Source organism: Lissotriton helveticus, chromosome 5_1, assembly GCF_964261635.1.
Source record: "Lissotriton helveticus chromosome 5_1, aLisHel1.1, whole genome shotgun sequence".
NCBI lineage: Eukaryota > Metazoa > Chordata > Amphibia > Caudata > Salamandridae > Lissotriton > Lissotriton helveticus.
In genome coordinates this window covers 693,866,179-693,879,283 of record NC_136065.1, presented here as the reverse complement: position 1 = coordinate 693,879,283, position 13,105 = coordinate 693,866,179, and the positions used below count along the sequence as shown (strand labels likewise).

The following is a 13,105-nucleotide window of genomic DNA, read 5'->3' as shown; positions in this document are numbered from 1 at the left end:
GGGAACAACCAAATCGATGGGGGCACTGCAAACACCTGCTCCCCATAACTCCATTCGCCACGCCCCATACAGTGAAGGTTATTTTAGAGGGTCCTATACAGGTAACAATTACAGAGGCAAGGGTAGCTCTCCCAAAGGAGCTACACCTGTCACCAAACCTTAATTTGCCCCTTCTTCCTTCCCCTCCCCGATCACAACATCGGTCTGCGGCGCCTTCAATGTTTTTTACCCACATTGCAAACCGTCACTTCAGACTAGTGGGTGTTAGATATTATGTGACATGGTTATAGTCTGGATCGCACTTCCACTCCTCACATCATTCCACCTTGCAAACAGACTCTTACCGCAACACCAAAGGCTCCTCACGGAGGATGTCAAAGCCCTACTCCTCAAAGGGCTATAGAACACATCCCCTCAGCAGCAAGGCACGGAAGTGTACTCACTGTACTTTCGAATACCCCAAAAAGACGAATCCTTCAAGCCCTTTCTGTACCTTATGCCCCTAAATGAATACATCCTGCCGGAGCATTTTCACATGGTAACTGTTCAGGGTGCCATTTTGCTTCTCCTGCAAGGCAACTTTATGGCCTGACGGAAGCCTATTGCCACATACCAATACATCCGGCTCATTGCTGGTATCCCAGATTTGTTGTCAAGGGAAGAAACTCTTCTCTTCTTTGGGGTCATTACTGCGCCTTGGGAGCTCACCAAGTTCCTTGCGGTGGTGGCTGCACACCTGCATATCCTCACTGTCCACGTTTTTCCATTTCTGGACAAGTGGCGTATCAAAAGTGCCACCCCCCAGCATTGCTGCGAACCCACACAGGTTACAAATGACCTGCTTCATTGCTTAGGGTTTACCATCAACACCAACCCCTCCAGATCAAGTCCTACCTAGGGGCTATTCTCAACTTTGATGTAGGCAAAGCCTATCAAAATCCTTCCAGGTTTCAGTCCTTTCAGCCACTACACCCTTTGTTTCAACCAATTCAACAATCATCAGTCAAAGCAGTCATACAGCTCCTAGGCATTATGGCCTCCTGCATTACCATAATACCTCATGCCATACTTCACAAGTGCTCATTGCAGGAATGCTTAGCACAACTGTGGTCTCAGGCGGAGGGTCATTGGGACGATCTAGTGTTGATCAGCCCCCACACTCATCTCTCCCTGTAGTGGCGGAACATCAACTACCTGTTATAGGGGCAGCCTTTTTTTGACCCAGTTCCGCATAGGATTTTTACACTGGATGCGTCCCTTTCGTGGTGGGGCGAGCATTTACAAGATCTGACTGTACAGAGTCAGTGGGAAGTAAAGTACCTGGGCCTCTACATCAACTACCTGGGACGTATAGCCATTCACCTAGAGTTCAAGGCTTTCCTACCTGACCTGGTAGGCAAGGTTGGTATTTCCAGACAGACAATATGACAGCCATGTATTACCTCCAGATATGGGAGGGCATGCTCTCCACAACTCCAGAGCATTTGGCGTTGGGCTCTCTGTTGAAAAATTTATTTAACAAAGTACCTTCCGGGAATGGATACGATTTTGCTGACCTCAGCAGGATGCTGCAACAAGTCCACAAGTGGAAACTCCACCGGCAAGCCCTCCTCTGTTACTTTCACAGATGGGAGTTCCCACAGATAGAACTATTCCCAACAGCAGAAATTGCCAAGTACGCAAACTTCACCTCCAGGTTCCCAAACCTACAGTCCAGCCGCAATTCATTATGAATGAACTGGTGAACGATATTTGACTACACTTTTTCTATTATACCTCTACTTCCAACTGTGGTTTAGAGGCTTCGGCAGACGTCCCTCACCCTGGTGGCATCCATATGGGCACTGCCAGCCCTGGTCCACGATTCTGCTTGAACTCACTGGTTCGGCACGAGGGGCTCCCCAACAAGCAGGTTCTTCTCGTGCAGAACCATGAAGACGTCAGGCTTGCAATCCCTCAACCTTGTGATCTGACTCCTGATGTCATAGAATTTGGGTACCTTAATTTTCCATCTGAATGCATGAGCATTCTTACAGAAGCTCGCAGACCTACCACCTGTGCCTGCTGCGTAGCTAAGTGGAAGAGATTTGTCTGCTACTGTCACTCAAAAGATATCGACCCAGTAAAAGCCATTGTACAGTACATTGTCTGTTACTTCACTTGTAAGTTTTGGGACTAGCCTTTACCTCCATAATGCTGCATCTAGCTGCTGTGGCTGCCTACCTTTAAAATAAGCAACACATCTCTCTCTTCAGGATACTGGAAAGTAATTAAAGCTTTCATGGAGGGTCTCAAAAGTGTCATTGCTACCCGGGGCCCACTGGCACCCTCATGGAACCTCAACATTGTACTCGCATGACTCACGAGTCCTCAATTTGAGCACCTCCCCCCTTCAAGTCCTCTCTTGGAAGGTGGCATTTCTAGTTGGTTTCACCTCACTCAGGTGTGTCCGTGAGCTTCAGGTATTGACCATGGAAGAACCTTTCTTCCAAGTACCTAGGGAAAGGGTTGTCTTCTGCTTCACAGTCTATGCACAGCATGTTTCTACAGACACGCATGCCATGAACTGAAAATGTTGCTTACCCTCTAAGCATCTGTTTGTGGCATGTAGTGCTCTAGATTCACATGCGCCCACCCTCTTCCCCTGATGCCTATTGCTGTTGCAGTATCTTTTACGATCTCTTTTTCCTCTAATGCATAGACATCTCTCTATATATCACTAAGCTTCACATGCCATCTGTAGTGACCTCTTCATCAATAATATGACATCCAGGAATTGGTACAACGTATTTATTTGACTCGTAGTTCAGGAGATAAAAGTGCATGCAGCAGATCATACAGGTAACAGTAAATTGAATCATGACATTCTACAATCCCAGAACACCCTTCAATAAAGTTCTATTACATAGTATAATTCCATTGCTCATTAAAGAAACATGCAACCACTACACATCCCCCTTCTTTATAAAACTAAACATAAACAAATAAATAAATAATCACAAAACGCTGAACTGCCTGAGTTTGTCACTCCAGAATAGCGTATCTCATCTGCAGAAGGAACCTGGATAATTTGATCTGCAAGGATATCTAAAACATGCGTGGAAGTAAAAGAAGCGATAGGCAAGACTAATTGCTACACCCTGCACATCCCCTTCCTTAAGATTTGCAAACAAAAAAAAAACAATTAAATATTATACTCTTTACTACTATCTACCACGTCTTCTGAATCAAAATTAGCCTCTGGTTATACAACTAAGCTAAGAAAAGTGTTCACTATAACTTTTGCGATGCCTAAGCTTTAGTACTGCTATGAATATATACATTTTTTTTTTTTTTATACTTCTTCCAGGGGTGGTGTAAAGCAATGAATTCTACCTGAACTAGTTGCAAAATTCTACAACACATCTGCTTCAAAATGGAACACCACTGCTAAGGCAGCCTAATACGAAAGTAACAGTGGATTCCATTTTTTTTTTTTAACATACTTACTTGTCAAACTATGCTCATAACAATATGTTTTAATACTTCTATCGGTCCAAAAGATTTCTGGAACATTTTACTTTTGGAACTTAGTTCAACATTTTAACCCCAGAAGATAATCTCTATGTCATCTTCTTTTAATACCACCCCAGGAAATTTGCTAGAAACAGTACACAACATATAATATTTGCAAAAAAAAAAAATTAAACAGGCATAATATCTTAAAATACCGAATCAATACACTACATAAGTTTGGGTCCTGGGTAAATCCCTAAAGCAGCATAGAATGCCTACTGTTAAGCAAGGAACACACTGTATATTATGAACGAAAACTTGTAGACTTGTAGACATCTTATTTATTCTAGCTGAAGATCAAGATAAAACTTCCCCTATTTAGTATTATAATTAGGTGAGCTACTTCCAGCAACCAAAACAACGAGAAAAGGACGAAACTTCCCGCAAAGGGATATAATGCTGAATGTATCCATACTCATAACCAGAATACCCATACCCAGGATATTTGAAGAAAAGGAGAAAAGTGGCCACAAATGTTTGACCCTAATCTCTGAGAACTTTCAGGGGCTGATGTTCAATAACTTTAAGTCCCTCCACCCTAATACCGGTGGATCATTTCTTGTAACATACAGTTTTCCCATAGCATGCCTTCCCTTAAAACGAAACATAAGGGTCCTAAACCCTAGAATATCAACTCTTCCTCCTGTAAAACTTTCGGCAATAACATCATCAGTTTCTAACCACCCTCCTATTTTATCCACAAAGTGACTTTTCCACATCTCTTGCGGCACCACAGTGAACGGTGAACTCGAATCTACCACCAATCGTAATATAATTCCACTCACAGAAATATCGCAAAAAGGATTAAATGATGAGACATTAGAGGCTCCTGAATCCACTTTGTTCCACCTTGATGCAGAACAATTACTCTTATGTCGAACACGCACCTCTTTTTTGTTCTTTCTGTTACATCTTCGCGAAAAATGTCTACTCATTGCACACTCCCAGCACAAGGTAGAACTAACAGGAAATTTTTCAACGTGAGCCACATGTGAATAACCTCCACCTCCAACACAATTTACGTTGGTACACTTCTCTATCTCATTACTTCTAAATCTTCTTCTAACATGGAAACCTGTTTTCCCTTCCTCAAACATATCGGTTTCAAGATTCTTATACCTTGTTCCCTCTTCTACCACTTCTCCTGCCGTTTCTACTGACGTCTTGTTACCTTGCGATAACATCGCTTTAGAACGAGGATTAGCCAATCCTGCCTTTCCAACAAAGGCAATAGTATCTGTAAGACAGTTAACCCCTAACTTGTCCTGTAAAGACCTGTTCCTGGTATGCCCAACAACCCGGTCAGAAGTTAATTCCTTGTAACATAGAGCAAATTCACAATCCTTCACTAACGCCAAAGGAGGATTTAAAGTCTTCTGGGTTTTGTTTGCACTATCACAATTGAAACATTCACGAACTTTTCTCTCTATATCAACCTCAATCTTAGGCTTCCAATACAAGACCTTTATGTTTCTCTTGGTGCGAGAGATTTCTGGGAGCTTTGCATGGCTTATATCCATAATCCTGTCTCTAATACCTGAATGAGGCACAATCCTTCCTCCCCTGCAAACAAATTCCATTTTCATACTCAGTTCATCTCGCACTTTCCAAAATGGCCTCAATTTTGGATCACCCTTAGCTTTGGTTGACCAACCATTAACGATTTTGTCCTTGACTGCATGCAAAATTGTGTCATCCTGGTATTCCTTCATCCACACTTGTTCAGAAAGGCCAGGAACACTATCAAACACACCAGCTGCATTATAACCTTTCCATGGAACCCTGTCTAATTCTGAATTTTTGTTTCTGGTGGTAACCGTTTTTGATCCATTTGCTGTCAGAGACATTATTGATCGTTTTACAGAAAACGAAAACCTGAAAGAAAAGTGGTTAGTTATTAGAAATGACTTTTCCGCAACTGATGTCTAACACAATATCTAGACAATTATTTGAAATACCACTTCATGCGTGATATCTTCGTGAAACAACAATTGAAATTCGAAAAAAAAAAAAAACACTTAGTTAATAATGTGTTCATATAAATTTGAATAAACCACTTCGTGAATAATATTGTCAAATAAATTTGAATAAATCACTACGTGAATAATGGTTCCAATTAAATTCGAACAAACCACTTCGTGAATAATATTTTCATATAAAGGGAAACCGCAGATATCAAACAATTCTTGTATTCGTTGAAAAATGAAAGCAACCACTAACTGAAAAATGTCTTCATGTAAAAGGGATACTAATTATATCTTCATAAAAAAAAACTTCTTTCAAACACGAGTTACAAAGTGGCCTAATATCAGACTGATGCTTCAAGAAATTACTGTTACAAGTAAAAATGACTTGTTCCCGTCAGTGCTTCTGCCTTTCCTGAAATTTCCACAACGCAAGTAGTGGAACATATAACTCTTTTAAGTACAACCTGCAAAACAAATTGGGTTAGTAATACATACATACACGGTGGTCCAATATTAAACTGATGCTTCACGAAATTTCTGTTACACGTAAAAATGACTTGTTTCCATCAGTGCTTCTGCCTTTCTTGATATTTCCACAACGTGAGTAGTGGAACATATAACCCTTCAAAGACCTGCATTCTTTTTTTTTTTTAGAATAGTCAACAACTGTAGATTTAATCGTGATGATGCTATCGCGTTGGAAAGCGAGATGTGAGATGATGTTGACCGGCTAGCTGACGTGTATTCTACGTGTTGTAATTCCAAACTTGAAGTCGAAACAAGTAGTTCACTGGTGTAATTATGAGAATTGCCAGATTAAGAAGTAAAAGCTGTGTGCATCAGCGTGCACAATATTACTCCAAGAAATTGTATGAATATTCTTGTAAATAGTTGTCAGCGTCGAGTTCATTAAACTGTAAGTTCAGTAACTTGAAGATTGTCAAGATTAATGTTACTGAAAGCGTAAAAAGTATGTCGAGAAATATTTGCTGACAAGCTGAAAATACACACAATTGTCCTCAAGAATGCAAAAATAAAATAAAAGAATGGAGTATTTGTGGAAGTACTGGAAATATAATTGTTCTCTTTTAATCTAAAAAGCGAACGAAAAGAATGGACTTCAAGAATAAATTTCACGCTGCATGCACTTTTTAAACTTAATGATATGCTTCATGAAAAATGTGCTATCCAATTTGATTGCTGTGGAAAGCGCTTGAAAATTGAATAAAAGATAGTCATGAATACCCACTTGAAGACTGGAGAAAGCGCTCTTCGTTTCCGTGGTTTTGTTGTCCTAGTAACCACAAGATGGCGGTGAAGAGCGTGATGACGTTTGCGACGTTGAAGAAACACACGTAGGCGCGCTTTGATGCGATGGATGGATGCGCGAGTAGGATTCAATTGTCCAAAATGACGTTGCTGCGCGCATGAAGCTGTGAAGAGCGAGGGTGAGAACGCGGCACTCGGTAAGCGTTAAATGCTTTTTTTTTTTTTTTTAAAAAACGCACAACGCTAATAAGCCGAATCGCACGCTGGAAAGTAAAGCCAGGAAATATTTCCCCAAAATGATGAGGCTTTCATCAAAGTATGCTGTAGTTCTTCCACCTCTCCTCTTTCAAAACAGTTAATTGTAGAAATACATGCGAGGGCTTCAAATTGAGTTCAGAAGATCAAAACGATAACGTTGGAGCTACAACATTGTAATTATCCACCAACGAATTAGGAAAATAAAGTCTCAAGGGTCAAGGGTGCTTCAAAATTCATAATTCTTTGAATTACTCACGATTAGAGTTGAGAGTGAACATGTAGATGAAACGGTGAATTTTCAAAATAGAAGAAATCGTAGTGGAGGTTGATTACAAGTTGTGCCCATCTCGTTGCCAATCTGTAGTGACCTCTTCATCAATAATATGACATCCAGGAATTGGTACAACGTATTTATTTGACTCGTAGTTCAGGAGATAAAAGTGCATGCAGCAGATCATACAGGTAACAGTAAATTGAATCATGACATTCTACAATCCCAGAACACCCTTCAATAAAGTTCTATTACATAGTATAATTCCATTGCTCATTAAAGAAACATGCAACCACTACACCATCCTTACCTGCTGTGCTTGAAAACAATCTAACAATGAAGCCAATGACCATGCACATGATCATCAAGAGGAGGGGTCACATTACCTCGTAATTCAAAAGACTTCTTTGAAAGGGCCCAACACTAGATGGCTTGTGACTCTTCAGCACTACATGCCACAAACAGATGCTTACAGGGTAAGTAACAAGTTGCCTTTCTAAGGTTCTGGAGAAAGAGGTCCGAGCGAGATAGTAAATTTGAATGTAATATCATTGTCCAGCATCTACTATATTTGTATCAGCGGTCTCATCTATTCAAGGGGACCTCACCAAAATTAAAATAAAAGCTCCTTGAGAAGTAGCACATACTGAGTGATTTGTTTCTCCCCGCCCCCATTTGTGCCTTTAAAATGTTGAGTCTAGTTCAATGTGGGGGAAAACATCTAACTTGTTTAATGCATGGGTGTGTGTATCATCTCTAAATCCTTTCCTCCTCCTAACCACAAAGATGATTCTGATTGGTCGGATGATTTAAATGCAAGCATTTTTCATGTAATGAAACTATTCTGATTGGTTGGCTTCACAGCTGAGGCGAGCCACCATTTCAAATCCCATAACAGGAGTTTTGGAGACTGCACACTACAGAATTAGCAAAAGGTAAGATCGACATCTTCCACTCCTACAATTCCGTACCTGGCTGGAGATTTTGCTTCTGGCATTTCGCATGTTATAAAGAGGAAGAAACTTCACAAAGTTTCTCATGTTATAGTAGGTCAATAAATGCATGTAGCTTTTACTGCCGAGTTTCACATTTGTCTTTTTCAACTGCTGTTCTTTTAATGTTCTGTATGAAACCTGCCTTCGTTTTGATAAGACAAGCTATTTCTGAAGTTGTAAGTCTTTTGTGTGTCTTTAAACCCACGACATAAAACATGATGTCTTATCCAGAACACTTTGCTCTTGTTGCAAAAACAACAAATGAGTGGTTAGCGGCATGCAGAGGGGACTCTGGCTAGTATTAATTCTGCGTTTGTAATTTTAAGCACCTGCATGAATGCCCAGTTCCATAGAATTGCTGCTAAGAGACAATGGCTTTCGATATGTAGGGGTAGAGCTTTGCATTAAATATTTGGCATATTTAATCTTTACTTTTTTTGTAATATCTTTACGTAAGCCTCTTTCAACGTTCTATATCTTAAAGGAACCCAACTGAACCTATTATTAACTTTTGAAAGACTGTATGCTCTGTCTATAATCTTCATCGCTTACCTACATTTTGCGAACTTTGTAAATGTACAAATTGTACTAAAACGCCATTGAAATTGTGATGTGCATAAAAAGCAAAAAATTTGGATTTGCGAGTACTGGAAATTATTTGAGTACCATTGTGTTAAATAACTCAGTGGACAGTTTATATTCTCATTCATGACCTAAACTTTCACAATATAGAGACACTTTACTGTTTGTGCTTTTTTTCAAAGCCATATTTGAAAGTTTAGACTCTACACAGCTAAGGGTACAAAAAGATACATTTCAAAGAGTGAGAACCCAAAAGAATCAGTTAGGAATATGCACTTTATGTATGTACTATTTACATCAAGGTACTAGATCACTCCTGGATTATGAGTTCTAGACTTTTATTTTGCACTGTGTATTATGAACTCAATCCTGTGCGCTCCCTTTTGCTACCATTGCAGTTGACGTATGGGATTTCTGATTAAATTGATTTAATTAATATACCTGAATGCAAATGTGGTGAAATAAAAGCAGCTGCTGAAGTACACACCACATTTAACTTAATGGTACCCCCCCTCCATTAAGAAAGTTTGGAATAGGAAACATCACAATAGGAGACACCTTGACACAAAAGCACATTTTTCCCCAGCATTTTTGCCATTTCAGCCAACTAGTCATTAGAATTACCTCTTCCTAAACACCCCAAACAATAAATCATAAGTACATCATCTTCCCGTTATGCATTTCACAGATCATCTATCTGACACATACATTCCTTCACCAAAACCCCCTACATATCCCTCCCGGATGCTCACACCATTCCTGGATGGGCCACATCTTGATGTATACCTTTCTTGGCTCTATTTCCATCATCAGAACCTCAGAACTTCACCCTGACCAGAAGCTCACACCTTTTGAGGCATCTCTCACATTCACCCCATATCTGTGAAGCTCACTTCCCCAGATGCTCACGCCGATATCCCCAAGATGCTCCTTTACACTCGCCAACTACCTCTCCCATCCCAGGAGTCACAATACACCATAACTACCCCCAATCCTCATGCCTTGTCATTGCATACCCCGACGTCAACCCAGCTGCAAAGAGGGTACATGCTCAAAATGTATACTACAGGGGCCTGAATTCCTCCCATGGAGAAGGTAGGGTCACCAGCACAGTGCCACGAGGGTGCATATATTCACCATTGCTACCCCACAGGTGCCACTTGGACTACAGTGGCCAGAATTTCTGCTAAGGAGAAGGTGGGGTGAGTCGCCAGCACAGGACATAAGGGTTCATATAATCACCACTGCTACCCCCATAGTATGGGATGCTGAATGCATGGGCTACAGGGTCCAGAATTCCTGCCAAGGAGAAGACTGGGCCACGAGAACAGCGCCGTGAGACTGCTAATCCGCTGTGCAGGACGATGAGTGCCGGGACTACAGTGGCCGGAATTCCTGGTAAGGAGAAGGCGTTGCCACAAGCACAATACAGCAAGGATGCATACTATCACCACAGCTACCTGACCACGCGAGTCACACCTGGGCGAAGACAGGCGCAGTAGCAGGGCCATCTGTTGGATCGGGCCTCCTCTTGCTTTCAGAATTGGAGACTGACCAAACGCTACACTGCCCCTTCCAACCAGATATTCAGTTTTCGAGTCACTCAGTATTTTTACTGTGTAAGATTACTGATTTGAAATAAAAATCTTTTTGTGACATTTTTAATTGTTCATGCCACCCTGCTGTACATTTTTGTTAAAGGTCAGCCCACTGTAATGGTTGCCTCATGCTACTACCTGATGCATGCTGCATGTTATTAAAAAAAACAACAAAAAACAGTCTATCCTGCTTAGTGACATCTTGCGAGTAGAGAGGCAATCTTGGAACTGAATCACAAGTCCAGACTAGGATGAGTTGAGCAAATATGATGAGTACTAGTGCAAGCCCCTACTTGTGAAGCCCAATTTGAGGACTAAGTGCTTCAAAGCCTAGTAACACTAACCACCCAGTCAGTCTGCGCTGGCAGTTGGAACATCTCCTGCATGACACCACCAGCCAACCTGATAGTGTTAACTTTCCGGTGAAGTGGGGCAAGGGCTTGGAGTAAGGGGAAACATGAAAATGGGCCTCTTTTTTTTTTAAACTGTTGTGCACTTCAACTATGTTAATCAGTTTCTCGTTTTTGTACTCTCGACCTTACTGTTAAAGCTTTACACTTTTTCCCAATTTTTATTTTTTATTTTACAGTTTTATATAGCGCGAACTTGACCCGTATCGGGTATCAGAGCGCTTTACATGGCACCAGTTGCATTACATGAGGACACATTCATTTTTTGCTTTGGCATGGGGAGGTTGTGATTTGCCCAGAATCACAGGATATTTAGCGTCATTGCCGTGACTCGAACCCGGTTCCCCAGATTCGAGGTCGACCGCAATTGTTCTTGAAACCTTTTGAAGCCAACTGTTTCACTTCCGCTACATGTAGTTACTGAAAGTTTAAAGGGACAATATAATTTGGTTCACATTTTACACACACACAAAACCCTAGAAATTTAGCAGTTCTACTTTTCATGTATGTATAACTTCTACCCTAAGGTAACTATAACTCTCATCCCCACCATGCACAGTTTTCTCATCAATAATTTCACTGCAAATGTTGCAATATTATCAATATTTTCAATGATGTCCAAGAAGATGGCATAAGTGATGTAATATGTGAGGTAATTTGCAGTGCATGGCGAGGGTGTGAGTTATAGTTACCTTAGGGCACAAGTTAATTGCTTGAGATAACTAGAATTGCTGAATGTCTATGGTTTTGTGTGTGTAAAATCTGAACCCAACTATAACATCCCTGTAACCCTTGTTCAGTGAATTTCTACTTTTTAATACTATTTCCTAACCATAACATTCCTGTAACCTGGGTGAGTGGGTGTGTGAGTTGGTGTTTGGGTTTGTAAGTGTCTGTATGGGTAAGTGGGTGTATGAGTGGCTGTATGGGTGTGCGAGTGGTTATCTGGGCCTCTGAAAGGGTGCGTGATGGGCTGTATGGGTGTGTGTGCATGTGAGTATGTGCTGGGTGTGCAAGAGGCTGTGTGGGTCTGTGAAAAGGTGTTACTAGCTGTATGAGTGTATAAGTGGGTGTGTGAGTGCCTGTGTGGGCCTTTGATTCCATGTATTAGTGGTTCCTGGGTCTGTAAGTGGATGTGCGAGTAGTGGTATGAATGTGTAAATGGGTGTGTTGTTTTTTGCGTCTCTGAGTCTGAGTAGGTGTGGTAGTGGCTGTTGAGGTGTGGGAGTGGTTGTGTGGATCTGTGTGTGGGTGTGCCACTGACTGTAGGTGGGTGAGTGGCTCTATGAGTGTGTAAATGTGTGTGTGTTTTTCTGGGCCTCTGACTGGGTGTCTGAGTGCCTGTGTTGGTCTGTGATTGGGTGTGCTAGTGGGGAAAGAACCTTCACAACACAGTCATTACATCGCACTACTTTTACATAGCAGTCATTACATCGCATTTCATTACAATGTAGCCATTACATTGCATGTCACTACAACGCATGTCATTACAATGCAAGTCACTACGACGCAGGCATTACATGGCAAGTCATTACAACGCATACCATTACAACGCATAGTACCCTTACACTATGCGACACTTACCCTACTGTTGCACTCATTGGAGTTAGAATAGTAATTTTTACCCCTACACTATCCAACACTTACCCTACTGTTGCGCTCACTGGAGTTAGAATAGTAATTATTACCCCTATACTATCCAACACTAACCTTAAATGCAATGTAATGGCATGCATTGTAATGATATGCGTTGTAAAGCTATAATGCGATGTAATGGAATGCGTTGTAAAGGTAGTTTCTGAAAATGTGATGTAATGGGATGCTATGTAAAAGAATGCATTGTAAAGGATGTTGCGATTTAAAAACTGCGTTGTAAAGGCATGCATTCTAAATGTATGCGTTGTAACGTCATACATTCGTGCGAGTGGTTCTCCGAGTTCTGACTTGATGTATCGGTGTCTGTATGGGTGAGTGGTTTTCTAGGTCTCTGGATGGGTGTTTAAGTAGCGATGTGGGTCTCTGAGTGGTCTATAAGTGGCTATATGGGTGTGTGTGCCTGGTTTTGCTGTATGAGTGTGGGTAGGTGTCTGAGTGAGCGTGTAAGTGGCTGTGTGGGTGTGTATGTGGCTTTGTGAGTGGGTGTGTGAATGTCTCTGTAGGTCTTGGATGTATGAGTGTGTAAATGGGTGGTTTTCTGGGA

The 13,105-nt window shown here is 41.2% G+C and overlaps 1 protein-coding gene across 5 annotated transcripts in view; it reads left to right on the top strand.

The window, feature by feature from the left end:
- P4HA1 (prolyl 4-hydroxylase subunit alpha 1) overlaps positions 1–13,105 on the top strand; it is a 574,677-nt gene that overhangs the window by 416,131 nt on the left and 145,441 nt on the right. For 3 of the 5 annotated variants that reach the window (XM_078643088.1, XM_078643087.1, XM_078643089.1), the window contains one exon: positions 8,185–8,255. The exons of the other annotated variants lie outside the window; for them this stretch is intronic. In XM_078643088.1, the coding sequence (XP_078499214.1) occupies positions 8,185–8,255 (71 nt within the window). The remainder of the gene's footprint in view (positions 1–8,184; positions 8,256–13,105) is intronic. 5 annotated transcript variants of the gene reach the window in all.